Source organism: Rousettus aegyptiacus, unplaced genomic scaffold (assembly GCF_014176215.1).
Source record: "Rousettus aegyptiacus isolate mRouAeg1 unplaced genomic scaffold, mRouAeg1.p scaffold_m13_p_6, whole genome shotgun sequence".
Classification (NCBI taxonomy): domain Eukaryota; kingdom Metazoa; phylum Chordata; class Mammalia; order Chiroptera; family Pteropodidae; genus Rousettus; species Rousettus aegyptiacus.
In genome coordinates this window covers 106303074-106325589 of record NW_023416309.1, presented here as the reverse complement: position 1 = coordinate 106325589, position 22516 = coordinate 106303074, and the positions used below count along the sequence as shown (strand labels likewise).

The 22516-nt window shown below is 52.4% G+C and overlaps 1 protein-coding gene across 3 annotated transcripts in view; it reads left to right on the top strand.

The window, feature by feature from the left end:
• The first annotated feature begins 298 nt into the window (after positions 1–298).
• The window catches only part of RGS9 (regulator of G protein signaling 9), a 64412-nt gene continuing 42194 nt past the window's right edge, over positions 299–22516 (top strand). Inside the window, exons 1-8 of one of the 3 annotated variants that reach the window (XM_036223089.1) lie at positions 299–406; positions 667–730; positions 12073–12169; positions 15719–15769; positions 17114–17220; positions 17423–17474; positions 17716–17774; positions 18578–18654. In XM_036223089.1, coding sequence (XP_036078982.1) covers positions 674–730; positions 12073–12169; positions 15719–15769; positions 17114–17220; positions 17423–17474; positions 17716–17774; positions 18578–18654 — 500 coding nt within the window. In that variant the 5' untranslated portion in view covers positions 299–406; positions 667–673. Of the gene's footprint in view, positions 407–481; positions 731–12072; positions 12170–15718; positions 15770–17113; positions 17221–17422; positions 17475–17715; positions 17775–18577; positions 18655–22516 lie in introns of those variants that run through there. The other 2 variants (XM_036223090.1, XM_036223091.1) reach the window with 2 other exon arrangements.

Genomic DNA, 22516 nt, shown 5'->3' with positions numbered 1-22516 from the left:
TGTCTCACCAATGCTGCTTCCGAGTTTCCCCCTAAACATTTCTAAACATTTGTTGCAGGCCAAGCACTATGTTACGCATTTCCCCATTCAATAATATAGCAACCCTTCTGTTGTTTATTATTATCCTACTTTTTATTTTTACTTTTCACATAAGGAAATGGAGACCTAAAGACTTTAAGGAACTTGCGCAAGGTTGCCCAGCAGGCTAGTGGCAGACATGGGAGAGGAACTATGTTTCCCACCGCGCTTAAGAGTGAGGCTGCCCTGTCTCACTTCTGTACTCCGTGCTAGGTTGAAAGGCTCGCTCTCTGCGACAGTTCCTCCCCCTCGCGGGTCCCGGACACGCGGATCTCACCTGAGGCTCCGAGGGGTCCCGGCAGAGCCAGGCACCGCCCCCTGGCGGCAGGTAGGATCAAGCGCAGCGTATGCTAATGAGCCCCCGGCGCGGCTCGCTGATTGGCCGGCGCTGATTCCAGCTGCTTTCCCAGGGGCGTGAGCCGAGCGAGAGTAAAGGGGCGCCGCAGGCAGCAGCCGCCCCCGCCCCGCGCCCCCGGGTCTCTCTGTCTCCCCTTGCACGCCAGGGTGTGTGTGGGGCACGCTGGTTCTTTCACTTGGGGGCTTTCCCTTTTCTTTCCCATTTGTGTTCTGGTTCTGAATTCACCCAAGATCCAGGATGACAATCCGACACCAAGGCCAGCAGTACAGGCCGAGGATGGCATTTCTCCAGAAGGTAAGCGTGGTCGGGTCACCTGAGCCCTGGGAGGTGCGCAGGGACCCAACTCTGGGAAGTGTCCGCTGAGATGTTGGGAGGCTCGGCGCGTGTGGGCAGGAGTGGAGGGCATTCCTTGTGGTCCGTTAGTGCTGCTGCTGGATGCTGTTAGATGACTTATTTGCAGCGCTGTGTGTGTGTGTTTAAAAGGCTGTGATGATTAGGTTTCTACGTAACCTGTTTATACTGGAGAATCCAAGCCAGAGGCGATGGTCCGGAGGCTCAAAACAACCTGTTACTCGGGAGAGGAGGGCGCCAGAGGTTGTCAGCCAAGGCTGTCAGATTTGAGACGGTCTCCTGATATTGCTGTAAGGCATCCAGATGTTACATTAACATTTTTTACCATTTTCCCGATCCCAAACAGCAGTATTTTAAAGTAAGTGTGTGTGTGTGTGTGTGTGTGTGTGGTGAGAGTGTACACATAGGCCGTGAAAATGGTGTGATTTGTAGGATAAAGGGACACCCCACTTCCAGCACCCCCAGATCCCTCATTTGGATATGTGTGTCTTCAGACCTCAGATTTCTCTGTGCTGGCAGAAGAAGTCAGAACCTTTTCTGTCACAAAGACTGTCTCAGACAAAGTGGCCAGGTTCAGAGTGTTCTGTGGTCATCAGGAAAGAAAAATGCCATGAGGTGCGATGCTGTGTTTGAGAACGAAGTGGCTTATTTTGTTCTGAAGTTTTAAGATAACCAGCGTCGGAAGAGATTGACAGAGGATTAGGTCGCAGGTCACTTGTCCACCCTTCCTTCCACCCACAGCCACTTCCACAGAGCACTGTCCACCTTCTTTGGGGCTTATCTTGTTGAGCAGAATTAAGCGAATGCTTTGTGACAAGCTGAGCTCTGTCCTGAGCCCCTGCAGTCAGTGACCCACTGTCCTGATTTGCCTGGGACTTTCATTGCTGAGACCTGGATAGCGCTGGGCACACTGGGACGGTCAAACCTTTTCCACCTACTTCGAGAAGTGTGTGCTCACAGTCCAGGTAGTAGGGGTGGAAGGATCATCCATAAAACAGAGGTGGAAGGCTGTCTCACTCAGAAAGAGACCTGAGCCCCTATATTACAGATGCCAATTCCTGAAAGCAGAAGAAATCACCTAAGCTCGCTATCTGAAAGCCAGGAGTCATCGTGCAGGGTTTCTCCAGGACCGCCTTCTTCTCCCAGACAGGGCAGCTCTGGGTTGGAGGCTCAGAGAGTAATTACCTGGAGACATTCTGTTTGTTTTCTGAATCTCATTCTTTTTCAACATGACTATTGTCTAGTAGATTTTCCTCTCGTTCTCTTGGCCTTCTGACTGGTGTCTTGGTCTCCATCCTCACCCCCACACCCCAGCCTTACCCCCTACCCCAGCTCCCTCTCCACCCCGGCCTCCCTCCTCCACTCCAGCCTCTCCCCTAGCCTAACCCCCCCCCCCCCGCAGCCTCCCCACCTCCCTCCAGCCTCGCCTCCCGCCCAGCCTTGCCCCCTCCTCACTCCCCAGCCTCACCTTCCCCCCAGCCTTGCCCCCAGCCTCACCTCCTGCCCAGCCTTGCCCCCTCCTCACCCCCCAGCCTCACCTCCCCCCCAGCCTTGCCCCCAGCCTTAACTCCCACCCCAGCCTTGCCCCTGGCCTCACCTCCCCACCCAGCCTTCCTCCTTCTACCTCAGTGTCCTTCAAAAGCACACCAGTTTTCTTTCACAAATCAATGCTCATTTCCTTGATGTGAAACCTTCCTCCAGCTTCCCATGTTCACAGGATGAAGTCCAAATTTCTCATCTTGGACACCTAAGTTCCTGCTTCAACCCTTCTCTATGGCTTTACCTGCTGCCCACCTTCCACATCTGCCCTCCAAGGAAAGCAAACAAAGCAGCCACAGGCACTCAGTGGGGCTCTGGCCTCGAGAACCTGCTCACCTTTCTGGGAGTCCTGTGCCCTTTCGTGCCTCAGGTCCTCTACTGGTTAAGCCTTTTCTCTCCTTATCACTTGCCAAGCGCCCGCTCCTCCTCCTCCTAGTCCCAGCTCGATGTCCCCTCCTCTGTGGAGACCAGTTCTCCCGACCCCCCTGAGCAGCGTGACTTCCTTCTCTGCCCTCCAGGCTCTGCCCTGCAGTACTGCCCCTGCCCTTTGCCTTGAGGGACCCCATTACTGAGGTCCTCCGTCAAGGTCACAGAGCTCCTTAGAGCAGGCTATGGAATAGAGGCCTGCAGAGCAGGTCTCAAGAACCCATGCAGGTGGGACCTTAACCGTGAACCTATTGAACTAGCTGTCCAGCCTGCTGAAGAAGGACCCAGACCAAAGCAATGCAGACTAGGGCGGAACTGTCATTAACCACTCAATGAATATTCATTGAAATTGTTCATCGAATATTTATGAACTATGTTGAGTCCCCAGTGGAGGCCTTATAAATATCTGTTTGTACCGTAAGACAGTATAGTTATTGTCACCATTTTACAGAGAAGGAACTGGACCTCAGAGAGGTTAAGTGGCTCGTCCCAGTCACACAGGCACTAGGAAAAATATAGGACTGACCACCGTCTGTTGCCAAGTTGATACGATGCTGTGAAGACAATACTATGTTTGCTATTCTACGATGCAGGGCAGCGTGGAGGCTGTGGGAAGGCCCAGCTAAATGTCCCTGGGAGACGAGGAGCCGAAAACTGAGGGCAAATGGGGGTTCTAAGCTGAGAGAAAGAGAAGACTGTGTCAGGCCTAGCGAACGGCACGTGCTGAGGCCCAGACGCGCGGGGAGTCTGGGGGGTTGGGGTACGGTATGCATGGGGTTCGAAGTCCCAGGGGAGTGGGAGGCTGAAAAGGCAAGCGGGGGCCAGGGTGCCATCGTGGGCCTTTTGAACCCTTTTTAAAAAGAAATTTATTTATTTATTCAAATTAGTTTCAACCATGCAGTACATTGGTTAGACATCTATATAGTTCATAAAACGATCCCCCCAAATGCTCCCTCCCTCCCCTGGCCCTCCACCTAGCCAGCATATTAGTGCTGACTGCATTCCCTCTGCCGTGCTCCCCATCCCCGTGACCAGCTGTCAACTACTGATTTGTACCTCTTTAATTCTTCACCCCATTCCCCCAGCCCCTCAACCCCCTTCTCCTCTGTCCATCCCCAGATTGTCCACTACAGTTGTGAGTCTGTTTTTGATTTCCATTCTTTATTCCAGTTTTTGATACATGTTTTTTCTTCTTAAAGAAGTCCCTCCAACATTTTCCGTAATACTGGCTTGGCGATGATAGATTCCTTTAGCTTAATTTTGTCTGGGAAGCTCCTTTTGAACCTTTCAAAGGTGCTTTGATTTTATCCCGTAGGGAGCCATTGGGGAATTTGGAATAGGCAAGCAACGGGAGCAGATTTGCAAATTAAAAAGACCACAGATGTGAGTGAGAGGAATAGATGGATGTCTTCTTTTCCCTGAACTAAGAGAGTCGGCTTGGGGTCCTCCTGTGCCCCCTACAGCTCTAGCCACCTGGGAAGTGACAGGCTTGTCACAGAGCCAGGGAGAGAGGTACTGGTGCAAGGGCCCTTCTTCCTCCTGTGGCTGCTGAGGCTCTCACACCTGTGCTCCATCTCAGGTGGACGCAGCCCCTGGGCAGAGATGCCCACCAGTAGAGCAGCCACCCATCTCTGATGCCTGGGCTCGTTAGGATGTGATAGAAAGAGCTGGACAGCGCACTTGTCCGTGGCTTTGTCGGGGGGAAGAGTTAGACGGTGACACCCAGCGGGCTTCCGGCACCTCCTTTGGCTTGGGAAGGGGGTGCAGACACAGAAGTATTTGGAGGCTGGGCAGAGTATGGTGTCTTTTGCTGGTATAATTCTCCCGTTCAGTATGCACACATAACTGTGGACTCGTGTGCTAGGCACTGTGCCAAGTGCTGGGGACGGGGATTAAGACGTGGCTCCTGTCTTCCCAGAGCTTAGAGTCTCATAGAGAAAGGCAGGCATCTGAGTAAGGAGAAAAGTGTTCTCGGGTGGTGGCGGACATTGTCCTAGGAGTTAAGTCTGTATATCCACACCTCTATCTCTGTCACTATCATCTCTGTCTGTCTCTCTATCACAAAGTAGGGAGCGGTCACTTCTTCCTGGGATGGGAGAAATCAGGGTAGGTTCCATGAGCGGGGCTTGCAACTGAGTCGAGGCCAGGGAAATTAGCAGGTTCCCCCCCCCCCCCACCGCCCGCCCCAGGAGGATGACAAGATGGGCGACACTTTAGGCGAATGCAAAACATGGGTGCGTGAAATAGCATGGTGGTTTGGGACGCTCACAGGGGTTGAGACAGCTGGTTCAGAGTGAGCTGGAGGTCGACAGACGAAAGGCTGGGAGTGAGGAAAGGCCCAGAACTGGGGGCTTCATGTGTTTTTCTAAGGAGTGTGATGCTTTCTGTGTTCAGTGGGAAGCTGTTTGATGTTTTAGAATCAGGGATGAATAAAGTGAGCTGGTTTACATGTTAGAAGGATGATTCCGATGAGAGGGTATGAATGCTTCTCTACCCTGGCTGCACTTGGGAAAATATTGCTATCAAGTAGCCATCCTGAGAGTTTCTGATTTCCTTAAGAGGTAATTAAGTCATTAAGTGGGGCGGAGCCCAAGCATTGGTGTTTCAGGTAAAGCTCCCCAAGTGATTTGAATGCACAGCTAAGACGAAAGCTCCAGGGAACATTTGGTAAACTCTGGAGACATTTGGGGTTGTCGCAGCTGGGGAGGAGGATGCTGTTGGCATCCGGTGGGTAAAAGCAGGATGCTGCTGGATGTCCTACAGCGCACGGGACAGCCCCCCCGCCACGACAAAGAGCAATCTGGCCCCAAATGTCAGTAGTGCCCCAGCTGGAGGACACACTGGAGGATGTGGACATGCTAGTCAAAATGCAGATAGATGCCAGGTGGGCAGAACCTGATGGTCCAGGAGTGGGATTAGACGCCCCACTGAGGCAGGATTTAGTAGGCAGATAAGGAGAAATGTCAGAAACAAAAGTAGAATCAACAGACGCTGGCCACGGTTGGCTGGGGTTGTGTGGAATGCTCTCCAGGCTTTTGACCAGCGTGGGAAGAGCAGGTCTTGGGGAAAGGTGATTAGTACTGGCTACGCTTGGTGCTTGTGAAGGGCAGCGAGACATAGGGCCGAGATGGCTGGGAGGTCAGCTGGCCTTTGTGTGGTCAGACCTGTTAGCAGGAACCCCTTTTCCATCGTCAGGCGAAACGACCCCCTGGTTCTGGGTCACTTTCCTCATCTTTGTACAGAAACGTCCTGATTATCATCATCTTCCCCGGGGGAGCCTGCTCTGGCTTACAGGAAAATTCCAGCCCTGGAGATCTTGCGTAGTGAGTGACAGCTCCTTCACGCGAGGAGCGGCGTGGGCGTGGAGGGTGGGCGTGGGGGCCTTCGAAGCCGTCGCTTCTGCTCCTTTGTGATGTCGAGGTTCCCTGACACACTTGCAGTCGCACTGCAGCTCGCTGGCATCTGAGCGAGAAAATGTGGGGCTGACACCCAGCCCCACCCCCCGCCCCCAACGCAGGGTCAGACGGGGGCCGGCACGGCCTGGTTGCGTGACATTTATTTGTTGCCTGGGAAAGCGACGTGGCCCCGTGGAGGCGCCAGGCAGCTGAGCCTGGTTAGGAATGGGCACTGACATTTGGGGTGGCGATGGCCGTCCTGCCCCTCATCTCCAGAGGGACGCCCACGGGACGCGAGGAGGAGGAGGAGGCGAGAGTTGACAGCAGTCTGGGGCAGAGAGGCGAGGGCTCCTCGCTCCCCGCGGAATCTGGGGAGCGATTCCGGTCCTCTGCTGTCTGCGATGGGCGAAGGGGTGTTCCGCTGGAGGCCAACCAGAACCCCGGTCTGCATCGGTCTGCTCAGCTGCCGTGATGAAGTCCCACAGGCCGGGTGGCTCACACAGCAGACGTTCACGTGCGCACAGTCCTGGAGGCTGGAAGGTCCGAGACCATGGCGCTGGCCGGGCTGGCTTCGTCGGCAGCCTCTCTCTGTGGCTGGCAGATGGGTGGCTGCTTTCTCCCTGTGACCTCACGTGGCCTCCCCTCTGTGCTTGTCTGTGTCCCCTTAAAAGGACACCAGTCCTATTGGATTAGGGGGCCACCCTAATGGCCTCATTTTAACTTAATTACCCGTCTCCAAAGACTGTCACAATCTGAGGTCCTAGGGGTTAGGACTTCATCTTCTGAATCTGGGGGCCGGGAGGACACAGCTCAGCTCCTAACAGAGTCTCTCAGAGACACTGCCACCAGCCAGAATCCTGCCGTTTCTTCGTCAGGCGGTCCGGGAGACCCCTCCGAGGAATGTGTATGAGGAAAGTTCTGAGGAAACTCGAAATCCCCATGGCTGGACTCCCCCAAAAGTGTTCTCTGAGCGCATGTGACAGCCCCTCCTCCCGCCAGCCCTGCCTCCGTGGGAAGGCTGACGCAGCTGACAGAAAGGAACCTGACTCCCCTCGTTGCGTTTTTAAAATAACCCTCATTATTTCTCCTCCGAAGGTTATTTTCAAACTCTCTATAACTAGATTTTTTTTTTTTTAATTCAAAGAAAAGGGATCTAATCCCCTGACTTTCTATCAGAGAAACTCAGGTTTCTAACCCGTAAGGTGGGTTTCTGTTTCTTCTCCAATATCCAGGCCCTCTCTACCCATGAAACACTGCCGTTTCATCTAAAAATTATTCTTGAACAAATGTAGGATTGCATCTGGCAGGTCACGTGGTGAAGGGGAGGCCTGGGTCCGAAAGTCAGGCATCTCCTGGAGTAGCATGCCAATCCAGGCTCCCGGTGCGTGAGAATCCTGGAAGGAGCGACTCCCGCAGCCAGTGGCTCCTTGGTCCTCTGGTCCCCAACACCTTCCCGGGAGGCATCTCTTTGCTCCCCTCACTGCCGAGGGCTGCTCCTCAGCTGACCCAGCGGCCTGAGACACCTCCCAGTTTTGACACTGCAGAAGGCCAAGGACTGCGGCTACGAATGGAGCCGAAATGAATAGTTTTTGTTCCAGAACAGTCCTGTGCGGATGAAGCCTGAAGTCCGTCTCGCAGGAGGAGCCCTGGGCACCCCCTGCCGCAGTCTGTCTTGCTCACTGGCTGAGCTGCTGGCGCTGTGCCCCAGAGTGACCTCGACCTTGCAGGTGATCGCAGTGGTTTAGGTGGTGGTTCAGTTGCAAATGCTGGTTTAGCAACACATTGAAAGAGGAAATCTCAGCCCTGGGCGTGGATTTAGGGCATCTTTCACACTCCTTCCCTTTTTTTGGGAAGCAGGGAGCCTTCGGCTTCAGGAGCAAGGCTGGCTGGGTGGGAGGGAGGTGGCAGCAAGAATTTTAACAGGTCGGGGTCCCCTACATGACCCTTCACCTCCGGTGCAGCTGAGTCCATTTCTGTCTCTCTTTAAAAAAATTTTTTAAAAATCTTATTGTGCTAAGAACCCTTCACATGATAATCTACTCACTTACATTTTCAAGTGTACCAACGATCTTACCTATAGGTGCAGTATTGCAGAGCAGACCTCTAGTCCCTGTTCCCATTGCTTAACTGAAACTCGATGCCTGTTGGTCAGCAGCTCCCCGTTTCCTCCTCGCCCTCTTTGATTCTATGAATTTGCCTCTCAGATACCTCCCGTAAGTGGAATCGAGCGGTTCTCCCGTGACCGGCTCATGCCACTTAGCGAAACATCCTCCAGGTTCAGCCTTGTCGTTGCATGTTGCAGAAGTTCCTTCTTTCTAAAGGCTGAATGATGTTCCATTGGATGCATTTACTCACCTGTCACTGGACATGTCGGTTGTTGCCACGTCTTGGCTGTTGTGGATGGTGCTGCAGTAAACAGGGGAAGATGCTGAATACCTCTCTGAGATCTTGATTTCAGTTCTTTTCAATAAGTACCCAGAGGTGGAATTGCTGGATCATATGCTAATCCTACTGAAGTTTTGGAGGAACCTCCATCCTGTTTTCCGTAGCAGTGGTACCATTTTGCATTTCCCCCCGACAGTGAACTAACTACAAGGGTTCCAGTTTCAACCTCTTCACTTTCCGGCGTGCAGAAGCCAGGGGCCTTCTCCCTGCACCCCTCCCTAGGAGTACAGCCCCTTCCTCACTGTCTAGGAAAATCCTCCTCCCCCTCGGCGCGCCCCGTTTTGTGATCATCTCAGACACCCCTCCCCCCTGGCTTTTATTCCCATCAGTGCCTTTTCTATTTTTTAGTGTATAATTGCCATCTAATAAATACTTTATGCATCGCACGGTGCCAAGTGCTTTAAATGATTAATCTTGTTTAATCTTCACAACATTCCTCTGATGATGTAGGTACTATTGCAACCTGTGTTTTACAGAGACATGAGTCTTACTGAGCTTTAGTCATTTGTCCAGCTTATCACGTATTGGGATTCGAACAGAGCTTTTACTGCATCCAGATGCCCGGTGTTTATCTTAACTTTTATTTTGTATTTCCAATTCTCCAAGGACCGGGAGTATATCTTTCACCTATTTGTATCCCCCACAGTGCTGGGCACTTAGTATCCATTCGATAAATATTTATGTTTGATTGGTTAGTAGAGCAGGGTTTTCATTACACAGCCCTGCATGCAAAGTTTCAAAGATGCACTAATCATACAAATGCTGCTAATATTGAGGATTCTAACTGTAACCACAGCACATCTCCCCTTACAAGGTATATATCTTTTCACATGTGTAACATATCTGTCCTTATAAAGCATTTCCACACAATTAATTAGATTCCGAGAGATTACAACGTCATATCAATTAGTTGGGCAACATGCTATCTACCATTGTTTCCATTTCATGGTGGAGCAAGGGGTCTCAGAGAGCAAATCCTACAGTTTAGTAGAAGAAGTCTGTGGTCTTTGGACCACAAACACATGCAGACTGTGAAAGGACTTCGTAAGCTGTAAAGGGCTGCACAGTGTTGGGGAATGTTATTAAATCGCGGGAGAATGATGACGTAACCAAGTTAAATCGAGGGGAAGCAGGGGGACCAGTGAGCTGTTGTAGTTTGGGGTGTGGCTCGAATGTGGACAGGTTGGGTTTGAGGGGCAGCCCCCCACGAGGATATGTCCAGCTGTACGCAGCTGCCCTGACCTCGGGAGAAGGCTTCCAGCCGGAGGAGGACAGGAAAGGTCTTTCTTGTTCTTTGCTCCTGTTCCTGGAGCCTCACCCTCCAGGCTTTTCCCTTTCTGCTGCCTCGTTCCTACTCATCTTTTTAAGATTCGCCCCAGGCGTCTTCCCAGCCATCCCAAGCCCCTCCTGGCACTGTCCTTCTCTCGTGACACTCATTGTACTTCCCATGTCGTCCCGTAATATCCTTGCACCAGACGGTGAACTCCTTGGGCTCAGGGACCACCTCGTCCTGTCTTTGGTTTCCCAGAGTCGACCACGACTGCCTGGTTGTCGAATGACTGACTGACCATCTGCAAGTATGTGGGGGAGCTGGGAGAGTGTGTGGTTTCTCCGTTGGTGAGAGGTTTTCTGGGGGAACAGGAAGTTTGAAACCTCTGGGTGTGAGCCTTTGAGAATGTTCACTACCGGCCCTGACAAGAGAAACACTCCGGTTGTCTTTTTTAAAATTGTGCCAGCGCGCCCAGTTTGTTTTAAAACCTCCTTCGGTTAATTTTACTTCCATTTAATTTTTTCAAGTGGGAAAATATTTTTTACCGATAAAATTTCAAAAAGAATACTCAAAAGGCAATCCAGGCCGTCCTTGTGGCTGTCTTCCGGCAGCCCAGCCCTCCTTGGACGGTTCGTGAGTTCTCCGGGGCTTCGGCTGCCTCTTCGATGTTGGCGACAATAGTACATCCCCCTGACTCTCGTGTCCTTTGAAGTTGGAACAGTCATTTCCGGTCACCTTCCGGACACTGGCTATCTCGGCAGCCCCCTCCCCAGTCAACATTCTAAAACAGAAGCTTTCGCTTTCGGAAGATGCTCCCGGCTTTGCCTTCTCTGTTTTCGTAACTGGCAACTCTGATCACATACGTTTACGAGCTTTGCCATCCTTGCTGAACCAGTCAGTCATTTGCACGTACAGTCCCATTCGAGTTAACTAGAATTAGAACTAGGGCTCTAAAAGCCATGCCTTCTTATCCTCCTTCGTTTATTTATTAATTCGTGCCTCGGCTGTTTGTTGAGTGCCACCTGGGCGTCAGGCACCGTTCCAGGCAGTTAGAGTAGAGCATTGACTAACAATAGAAGAACGACCCATCCTTGAGCAGGGTACTTTCCAGGAGCAAGGGAGACACACGATAAGCAATGTAACAGACAGGTAAATTATTAGGGATCTTAGAAGGTGAGTGCTCTTGGAAAAGAGTAGGGGGTCAGGAATGCCAAGCGGGACGTTCAGGGTCGCAGCACCAGGTGGGATGGATGGGCTGAGACCGCTAGAGGATGAAGGAGTTGAGGGAGTGAGTCACGCAGCTCTCTTGGGAAGAGAGGTCCAGGCACGGGGATTGGCCAGAGCAAAGGCCGCCTTGGGGCAGGAGGCTGGGCACGTGCTTGGCATGATCAAGGAGCAGCGGGGCTGGATCAGAGAGGAAAAGTGGTGGGAGAAGATTCAGGAAGAAAGGGGTCCCAACCACGGAGACCAGTAGGGGACTTTGCTGTTGACTCCGATCAGAATGACCTTTGCAGGGTTTCGAGCAGAGGAGCGACACCTTCTAAAATAATTCATTGAAAGACTCACTCCGGTTGCTCCGCTGTGAACAGACCGAGGCGTGGACATGGGCAGGCTGAAGGCCCATCATTGCTCGCCTGGACCATCTCCGTACCTCCGAATGGATTTCTCCGCTTTTCTCCACCTTGGCAACCTTCTTCGTGCTTAATGGTCTTCTCTCTGTCATGGACCACGCTTCCAAAATGCAGGCCAGATGATGCTACTCTCCAGAAATAGCTGCGGGAGCGAAATCCGTGCCTCGGGAGTAGCATTCGAGGCTCGCTGTGATCTGGCCTCCACCTGCCCCTCCAGCTTCATCTCCCCGTTCTCTCCCAGCCTGGGCACTGCCACCCTCTTAGGCCTTCGCTCACATTGCCCTCTCATTTTCTGTCCAGAAAATTCTGTTTTTCTTATGTCCCATCTCCTCTTAAAAGCCTCTGAAGAATCTCCGAGACAGATTGAATTTCTCTGAGCACTCACACTCGGGAAGGGCGTTTGAGTCTGTGAAGCACACAGTTATTCTGGTTGCATTATAGTTACTCAGCGCCACGTAGGGTGTAAGCTTTTTGTGCTCGTCTTTAGTCTTTTGATCCCTCAGTCCCTTGAAAAGAGCCTTCCTTACTCAGCTTTTGAAATCGTTCTGCTCAGCCAGATTTTTCACTTCTGTCTTACAGATTGAAGCTCTGGTGAAGGATATGCAGAACCCAGAGACAGGGGTCAGAATGCAGAATCAGAAGATCCTGGTCACCAGCATCCCTCATGCCATGACAGGTAACGTATCTTGTGATTTACGTGCCCTATGCAGGGGCTGGCAAACTACAGCTCATGGGCCAAACAGGCCCGCAGGCTGTATTGGTAAATAAAGTTTTATCGGAACACGTCTACCTCCCCATTTATGTATTGTCTTTGGCTGCTTTTGTACTCCAATGGCAGAGTTAAATATTTGTGCAGAGACCGTACGTATCATGGCCCACAAAACCTAAAATATTTACTCTCCAGCCCCAAATATTGCTGATTGCTGGACCACAGTCTCCTTCTGAGGAAGGGGTCAGAAAGGAAGGAGTAAAGGACTCAGTGGGTCACTTTGTGAAGCCTGGGAGGCCATTTAAAAAACTTTTACTGTCACTTTTTGTTTTTTTGCCTTGTTTGTTTTGTTTTAATGAAATCAGGTAGCAGGAAGGGAGTACTGTTTGCTCCAACTTTCCCTACCTTTTAATTCATATTCAGACCCTTCTTAACTACTCGTGGGGATAGTCCCATTGTCTTTTTTCTCTGGGTGTGAGATAAAGGGCTACAGAGCATCTTTTGAGGATATAGGCAGAAGGGGCTGAACCTGGAAGTAAGAACCCATTTCGATAAATGTATTGCATTTATTTTACGACTTTGGGTTTGCAGTAAAGGGGATGTTTTGGGGCATCTTGCCTACAGAAGCAGACAGCTTTTCGGAGCATGCGCTGGGGACTTGTTCCTGTGCTGAGCTCCTTGTGAGCCCTCTCACGACCTGACTATGAATTTTCCACTCAAGATGTCCTAGTCTTCACAGAGGCAAGCTGCCTATCGGTCTCCCAGTTCCCTTTCTGCCAGCTTGGAGGAAGGAGTGGCCCTGCCAACCATGTGTCACTCAGGCTTCCTTAAATGCAAGCAACAGAAGACCAGCTCTGGCTAGTTGGAGCAAAAGACGAATTGGTCAGGATGTGACAGGGTAGCCCGCCCAAGAGAGGGAAACCCTTCGATGAGCCAGACTTGAGAAAGGCCAGGAACTGGAGTAGCTCGGGCACCTACAGATCAGGGATTAGCGGGCACACCTTTGAGGGCACCTCTGCTCTCACCCAGTGTTTAAGGAGCAGCTGTGGCGATTCTGAAGGCAACCCTGCCCCCACCCCTCGCCCGCTCCTGGTTGTCATTGATTCTGGCCTGAATTCTCCACTGGATTCGAAAGCCCTCAAGGGGAGAGGTCTCACCTTGCTCATCTGGGTAACCCCAGTGTTTAGCATAGCTGTGGGGCAGGGTGGAGCTTTAATGCAAGTTTGTCGAATGCGTGCGCCATTCCTGGTCTAGCACTGTGCAAAGAGCACCGGCCATTGAATCAGGCTCCTTGGAGCTGGATCATTTGGGTGCCTTTTTCTAGCTGCGCAACCCTAGTCTCAATTTTTTTCATTTTAGAAGCAGAACTAGCGATCGCTATCTAAGACAACGATTGCAGGAACGACGTGAGATGGTGCTGTGCACGTGGTCAGCACAGAGCGGCCGCTCCAAGGGTGGCAACGGCTAGCGGTTTCCCACACCGCGTCGGTTCATACCCATGGCCGAGTTAGGGATGGATAAGGCCATCCCCTCTTTGCAGATGGGGCCACGGAAATGCAAAAAGGTTCAGCAACTTGTCTCCACGCCCCTAAACTCAGACACGGCTGAGCCCGGGCCACTCCGGAGTCCGCGCTCTCATCCAGGGCAGTGCGCGTGAGCCGCTTTCCTTCCTGGTTTCCTGGGTCTGAGCGAGACTGCCCAGCCTGCCACGGTTTCCCTCGCTCCTCCTGCGGGCGAATTCCAGCTGCCATCGGAACGGGGCACGGGACGAGCCTGGTCATGCAGCCGCAGCTCCCACGCTAATCGAATCAAATTGGGTGATTGCCATCCATCTCCTCGGATGGCAGGTGACCCGGGACTCTTGGGGATGCAGGTGGCTGACGTAGGGGCCTGCCGTGCTGTCGGCACAGACCACGCGGCCCCCACATGGCCCCGTAATCTCGTTTGATCTATTTCAGGAAGCGGTCAAGTGCATGAGAAAACCCTGGGCTCCTTGGCGGACAGCACTAATCAGTCTGCTGTCTGCCCGGGCCTCTCTCCCGGTCTGCACACCACGGCATAGCAATCAATGAGACGGGAGATGGAAAGTCTCAAACGCACCTCCCTGGGATTTTAAGTAGGAGTTTAGATGAATTTTGCTTCTGAACAGCCAACCAGGGGTTAATAAAGACAAGAAGAACCCCGTGGAAATGATCATGGTTGGCACACGGGCTCTGGCAGAGATGATGGCTGGACATTGTGCCTTAGGGCGCGGGTGGGAAGGGCAGAGTGACAGGTTGCCCATCCTCAGCCACGCTGTGGGCAGGTACTTAAGCCCAGGGAGTGTGTGAGCGGGCCACCAGGGCCCTCCCTGGAGGGCACCAGAGGAAATGACCCTTTGCCACTTCCAAGGAGGGACGTCTCATTTGTAAGCAGTCCAGCTACAGGCACTCAAGCACTGTCCACCTTCCCGGTGTGTTTTGTGGGCACGTTCCCGCGCAGACAGGGGACCCAACTCGGCCTTCGTACGGCAGGCTGAAAGTCGCTGGGAAGCGAGGTCATTGGCATTTGCAAGATGGCGTCTGAATTGGGGTGCGTGGCTCCAGCTCAGCTTGTCTTTCTTCTGAGACGAGCTGCCCTCCTCCTACAAGGAGCATGTCCTGCTTCTGGGGCCGGAGAGTCCAGGTCGAGCGGGAGGCACGCAGCGTCCGTGGGGTCCCGCGGCAGTTCTGGACTTGGCGGAAGTGGGCTCGCCTGGGCCCCGAGGTGGATGTGACCGCCTGGCGGGGGGGGGGGGGGTGGTGCACGTTCTCTCCCGATCCCATCTGCCTCTCCTGCTTTTCTCACGTCGGCCTTCACTCCGCATTGTTCCCAGACCGGTCCCTAAAACTTGCAGAGCCCAGGGCAAGAGGACCAAGCGTACGGATGGCGCCCACATTGTCCAAAGTTATAAATCATCTTACCAAGAGTTACTGAAATATGTGCCGTACTCCCGCTTTGACTACAGTACCTTCCTAATGACCTGGGAGCCCAGGTTTGAGTTTAGAGTTCTCTGACTCCTCAGAGTTCTGCATAAGAACAAGAGGGCATAGGAGAACCCCACCCTTGGCGCACCCCCACGTCTCCTCCCGTCCCTGGCTCTGATTTACTCCCATGTGTCCAAGCTCCACCTACAGGCCCACAGACACCTTGTCTTGGGTCTGTTTTTTTTTTTCAGGGTAAGGCTTAGTCTGTTTATTTCCTAACGCGATGAATGCTAGTCCATGCACGAAGCAATCTAAGGTAAGAGGACAAGTCCCACGAGACAGGTGAAGATTGAAGGTGTGTAGGAGAGGTTAAGCTGCAAATAGGGCCGGAGTCTGATCGTGGATGACCCTGAATTAGGGCTTCAGGGTTCGTTGTGAACAGAGTGGGGGTGTCCCTGAAAGTTTTGAGCAGAAGAAGGACGAGATCACAGGGGGGCAGGGAGAAGGCCAGCCAGGCAATGGCAGATGTGTTAGGAGGCTCTGATGACGGCCAGATGCTTCTGTTTTGCAGGGAGTGATGTTCTACAGTGGATCGTCCAGCGGCTTTGGATCTCCAATCTGGGTGAGCTTTAGTGACACTCCTCTGCCGAGGACGACTCTGTGTGCAGCGCCCCAAAAGAGTCTCTGGAGGGTAGAAGCTAAATGGAGGCTTAGCCTGACAGTTTAATTGGAGAGACAAGTGTAAAACAACCAGAATCCAAAGTGATGGCATGATAATTGGGGGACAAACTCGTTTCGTACAAAATAACGGATAAATGGGGAGGAGTCAGTCAAGAAAGACTTCTCGGAGGGGGTGATGCAAACGCGCATCTGGTCCCGAAAGAAACGATGCTCGTGAATTGTGCAGGGGAGCTCAGAGGGGGAACTAGCAAGAGCAGTGGCATAGAAATGGAACGAAGTGGAGTGGTCCCGAGGGGGAATTGGTAGAAACATCTTCAGCTGGGTACAGATGGCGGTGGAGGGGCGGGAGCCCCTCAGGCATATCTGCAGATTCCACAGGGCATCCGGGAGCTAGGCAACGGGAAGCCATGGGGAATTTTTGAGCATGGTGGTGTGTGCGATAATCACATTTAAACTAGGATGTTCGATGGCAGCTTGAAGGATGGATTGGAGCAGAAAGAATCTGGGGAGCGGACTTCCCACTGGAAAAAAAGGCTGTCGGTACAACAGGCATGGAAAATGGGGGTCTGGTCTGTGATGGAGGGAGCGAGACCTGAAGAAGTCTTCCTGAGGCTTGGGGGCTGAGCTATGAGGTGGCATGTGGGTTGGGTCCTGGGGCAAGGCAGGTCTGGAGGACTCTCTTGATGACGGAGAGACGCCTGCTTTCCTTGGTGACACCTGCCTCTAAGAAAGAACCAGGACAGTTTTCTCTTAACTGATGCAAATTCCGAAACAAGACTATGTGTCCAAGCAAACTGAAGTGGGGGTGGGGATTAAAGTGAGGTGGGGAGGAGCCAGAGGATCTGGACCTGGGATGCAGGCGGAGCTGACCTTGGAAGAGAAGCTGACAATAAACATGGCCCGCCTTTTCCGTGGAGTGAGGAAGTGTCTGTTGGCCAAACGGAGACATTCTCTCCCTGCTCCTGGGGACTTCTCTAGACCCAAAGGGCCCAAAGAAGCTTCTCCAGGATGTCCCCATCACCCCTCAACACCTGCACTGGATCACCTGTGGCACCTGTTAGCTCGCTTCCAGACCTATGAGTTGTGTTTCCTGGAGATCTGGCTGGGGGATACTCCTTAACAGCTGCTCCCCCAGCTGACGCTTGTCCGCAGCCAAGTTCAGGAGCCACTGTCTTCACTTCTTAGACGAAGTGCTGTCAGGACTGCTGGAGTTTGTGGTGCGAGAATTGAGCTGCTACCTTTGGCCTCTGCTCTTAACTTCCATGTTGCAACTGCTTCTCTGCAGAGGCACAGAACTTGGGCAACTTCATCGTCAAGTACGGCTACATTTACCCGCTGCAGGACCCCAAGAATCTCATTCTCAAGCCCGACGGCAGCCTCTACCGTTTTCAGGTGAGTCTTGGGCACTAATATGGGGTTAATGGGGTTAATCTTATCTGAAGAGGTAGTTGCTTGGCTTCGTATCCTTATGGATCCGATCTTTAGAAAAAGTGGGAGCGGGGAGGCTAAGGAAGTTTTATCTCTTAAGCCACCTGGCTCGGGGCTCGGGGTCACGGCCCACTGTTTAAGCCAGGTTTCCTGGTTCCTTTTACAGACGCCGTATTTCTGGCCGACCCAGCAGTGGCCAGCCGAAGATACAGACTATGGTAAAACTCTCCCCCATGCCGTGGGTGGGGCTTAACATGCTCCTTGTTTGCTCCCTGCACGCTGGTGACATTTGTCTTGCTGTCATCACGACCTGTCAGTTCACATCTGTGTCGGGCATGTTCCCGGGGGAGGGGGTGGGTCTGCGGAGAGTTTTCTGCATCAGGCTGAGCACAGCAGCCTCACGCACAGAGAGGCTGCAGATGCGATTTCAAAATACGATGTTATTGTTTTCTTCTCCAGCCATTTATCTGGCCAAGCGAAATATCAAGAAGAAAGGAATTTTAGAAGAATATGAAAAGGTACAGAGATGCTTTCAAGCACAGGTTATTATGATTGAGTGGAATATAATCTTGAACTTTTTTTTTTTCCCTGTTACCTCATTGCTGTATTCATATGTATGCTCATCATCCATCCATCTATCCATCTATCCACCCCTCTATCATCCACCCATCACTCACTCGTATATTTAGAAGCAGCCCCCTGAATTAAATTTTCCCCACACTGAGCTTTAGTTCCTCCTGCTACGATTTAAGCCCTTGGTGTCCTAAAATGATAGGACTTAATATGTATGATAATGCCTATTGTGTGGTGAACAGATTTGAATTTGAGCTTGTGATGGGAAAACAATAGTATAGACTTTTGTTTTAGGCTCAGTGAGTCAGATTTCTCAAAGGACACACCCTAACCCTCAAAAGGCTAGATTTCTGGGCAGATGGCCACAACTTGGCTGTGTTTTTATTCTTTGCAAACATGTTTTTAGAATAGCCAGTATCACACAATATTAGGTCTTATCTTCGTGGGTTTGCGATGTTCTCTTGTTAAATATTGAGTTTCCGTATTCTCCCCCGTACGATTCCCCTCTTCCTAATCGGTTTTGAGATACATTTATTAAAATAAAATCCAAGCCGAGTTGAAAGCTCTCTGAGAATTTGGTGCTACCCCTTGAATGAGCGTCTTTGCAGAGCCGGGGTGGGAGGCCCTGTGGCTGGGGACTAGTTGCCACAGAGACAAGGACATACCCTCACCGACTTAGGGCTTTCTGTCCCCTGCACATGGCAAATGTCATGGAGCTTAACGTTCTCATTTTCTTGTCCTCCTCCAGGAAAATTACAATTTCTTGAATAAAAAAATTAACTACAAGTGGGACTTTGTCATCATGCAGGCCAAGGAGCAGTACAGGTGAGTAAAAGGTGGCGTTCATCCTTCCTTCTTTGCTTTCTTTTGTTGAAACAAACCCTTATTGGTCATTGATGTGTCACACTGGGCTCGGCACGGGGAATGACAGACAGTCTAGTGGATCAGGCAGCTGAGCTGACAGACCGTGATGCTACAGCGAGAGGGGAGCCGAGGGCGGAGCTTTGCAGAAGGAGCGGTAGAATCGACATTGAACCTGTAGGCTGCGCAGGAAGTGTGCAGGTGAGGGATGATGATGGCGGCTGGAGAGCGACGGGGGAGGAACGGTGTTCTCAGCGGACAGAACCAGAGCCTGGAGGCAGGAGAGCGCCCACCTGACGCGCTCCCTTGTGGCAGGAGTGGCGAGCAGGAAGCCTGGAACTGGCAGAAGCGAGGCCGGGGATGCACGTCCGTGCGTGAGAGCACTTTGCGCTAAGGGCCATGGTTGGGGGGAGCGAGAACGCTTTTAAGCGGGGGAGGGATGCAATCAGGTTTACACATTAGAAGCACCCACTGCTGCTCTCATGGGCCTGCGGTCCACATCAGGACTGGCGCCGACATCGCCCTGGGGCTCTGCCTTGTCTGTGAGAGCCGGACGCGAATGTTGGGGAGAGTGTATCAGTCAGGACGTGCTTGGGCTATCGTAACAAACAGCCCCCACCTCTCGGGGACGTGAAACTGCAGGGCGCACTTCTTGCTCGCGTTGCGCACCCAGCGTGGGTCAGCGGGGGCTCTGACGTGCGTCGTGCCCACTGCAGGACCCACGCCGAAGGAGCGGCACCATCCGGGCTTTGCCTGTGTCTGGAGCAGTGGGGGTGAGAGGCCGTGCGGGTCACGAGTGGTACATGTCACTTCTGCTCACACTTCATTAGCCGGGGCAGGCTATACAGGCACCTAACTGCAGAGGAGGATGGGCGAGGCTGTGCGGTGTGGCTTCTGTGTGGCTGAGACCTTGTCAGCACTACCTGGGGACCAATACCAGTGAGCGCCCAAACGGGGAGGCGCGGCTGGCCCAGCCTCACTCTCCCTGACAGGTCCCGATCCTGGCAGGCCTGAACCTGCTGGGCTGGATGGTGGAGACCCCGGTCTCATGAAGCCGGGGACCTGACTGGTGGCTTAGTCGCGTTCTCGAGAAAAGAGAACCAATAGCATATACGCACGAAGAGATTAATGATAAGGAATCAGCTCCCACAGTTATGGAGGAGAAGAAGCCTGAGGACCTGTGTCCGGCGAGCCGAGGACCCAGAAGGGCTGACGCTGCAAGGTCCAGTCTGAAAGCTGGCAGGCTCGATGCTCAGGAAGGGCTGATGGGTCAGTTCGAGCCTGGAGGCAGGAAAGGACTGGCGTGTCCGCCCGAGGCGTTCAGGCAGGAGGAGTCCGCTCTTATCTGTGGGAGGACTGGCCTTTCGTTCTAGTCAGGCCTTCAGCTGCAAGCTCCATCATCCAAAAACACCCAGAATAAAGTCTGACCAAATCTCTGGGCACCCCGTGGCCCAGGGAAGTTGACATAAAACGACCCATCGCAAGAGGTGAGTGCTGCGAGGCAGGGGTGCCCGTCCGGGAAAAACAGAGATTCCAATGCAGGAATGGCTTTATTGCCTCACGCGAGGGGAAAGTCGTTCTTGGGGCTTAGCTTCAGACAGGAGAACGTTCCCGATGGAGCGGGCGCTGCCCTTTCACCACCGACATGTTTTGACCCGGGTGTATTTGAGACAAAGCGACATAGGGGTGGTTTTTAAAAATCTTTTATCACTTTTTTTTTTTTTTATTTTTAATCAGGCTCTATTTGGTGAGTTCTGAGTACTGTTTTCGTGTCTGTTAGTGAGAGGGAAATGAATGATTGTTGTCACCCCTCACATCTACAAATGGGGAAGCTGGAAGCTTAAATCGACTTGGCCCCGGCCCCCTGCCGAGAGACAGCGTGGAGCCTGGGCTGGCATTGCTGGCTTCTGCGTGGAGCCTGGGCTAGCATTGCTGGCTTCTGTTTGGTGCGGCAGGTTCGAATTCCCACTGGGTTCCGCTCTCGCCCCTCCCCTCGCCCCCCACCTCTCTGAGCAGGATGAGCCCAGTGATCCAGAGGACGTGGATCTCCCGGGGTGCTCTTGCAGCTGAGCGTGATTCTGGGCGGCCCCCGCAGGCCCCACCACGCAGGCCTTGGCCTCCCGCTCTGTGCCGCCCACATTCTCCTCCAGATGCTTGGGGGTGGGCAGTTTCCAAAAGGCTCTGCCCTTCCGAGATGCTCACTTTCCTCCTCTAATTCCGTTGCTCGACTCGAAGGCTGCCTCTGATTTCTGATTGAGGGTCTATGGTAGTTGATTTTATGTGTGGCCTTGGCTAGGCCATGGTACCCAGATATTTGGTCTAACACCAGCTTAGATGTCATAGTGAAGGTGTTTTGTTTGTTTGTTTGTTTGTTTGTTTTAGATGAGATTAACATTTACATCAGCAGACTTAAGGTAGCACTGAAGGCTACATTGGCCGTATACAATGCGCCTGGGCCTCATCCAGTCAGTTGAAGACCTTAGGATAAGGACTGAGGTTTCCTGAGGCAGAAGCAGTTCTGCCATTAGACTGTCTTTGGACTCGAGTTGCAGGGTCAGCTCTTACCTGGCTCTCCAGCCTGCCAGCCTGCCCTGCAGAATTTGGACTGGCCAATCTCCTCAATCACATGAGCTGATTTCTTAAAATAAATTCATTAATCCTCACCCCCGCTTTCTCCTATCTACTTATCTATCTATCTATCTATCCATTTTCTATGTATGTATGTATGTATGTATGTATGTATGTATGTATCATCTATCTAGCATCTGTCTACATATGTGCACATATACATTTCTGTCCTCACCTTTTCGGAGCCTTTCCTTGAAGTCTGGCTTGGACTTCATAACCAAATGGTAGCATCAAGGCAGGCAGATTGCTTGCTGGTGGTTGGAGCAGGGGTCCCCACACCCCGAGGCCATGGACCGGTACCAGTCTGTGGCCTGTTAAGGACTGGGCTGCACAGCAGGAGATGAGCGGCGGGCAAGCAAGCAAAGCTTCATCTGTATCTGCAGCCGCTCCCCAGCGCTAGCATCACCGCCTCAGCTCCACCTCAGATCACCAGGCATTAGATTCTCATAGGAGCACCGGTCCCTGGTGCCAAAGATGTTGGGGACCGCTGGGCTGGAGTTTTCGAAGGCGAATATTCCAGTGAGGAGGATGGCAGCTGTCCTGCCTGTTGTGGACCAGCCTTAGAAGCCACACCGTGCCATTTCTGAGTACTCTGTTCATAGATACAGTCTCAAAAAGCCACCTGGTTTCAAGGACAGGGGACATAGGCCCATCTCTCAATGGAAGGAGTGTCGGAGAATTATAGACATATTCGAAAGTCACCGCAGAGGCCACCCCCGATTCTGCATTACAGGCTCCTGAACACACTTCCTCATAGCACATAACGCAATTTGTAGTTTTGTATTTATTTCTTGAACGGTTTGTGTAATGTTTAGACCATTAGTCTGTGTATTAGTCATCTTGGGCTGCCATAACAAAGTCCTGTAGGCAGGGTGACTTAAATCACAGACTTTTGTTTACTCACAGTTCCGGAGGCTGGAAAGTCCAAGATCAAAGAAGTCGCGGCAGGGTTGGGTCTCTGGCGAGGGCCTGCTTCCTGGGTTGCAGATGGCTGCCTTCCTGTTGCATCACAGGGTGGTGGGGGTTGGGGTGGAGTGGGCAGGGGATAGGTGGATGGGGGGAGGTAGGGAGAGAAACTCTCTGTTGTCTCCTATTGTTAGGGCACTAACCCCCCCTCGTAAAGGTCTCATCATTATGACCTCATCTAATTACCTCTTAACAGCCCTATCTCCAGTGGCCATCACATTGGGGTGAGGGC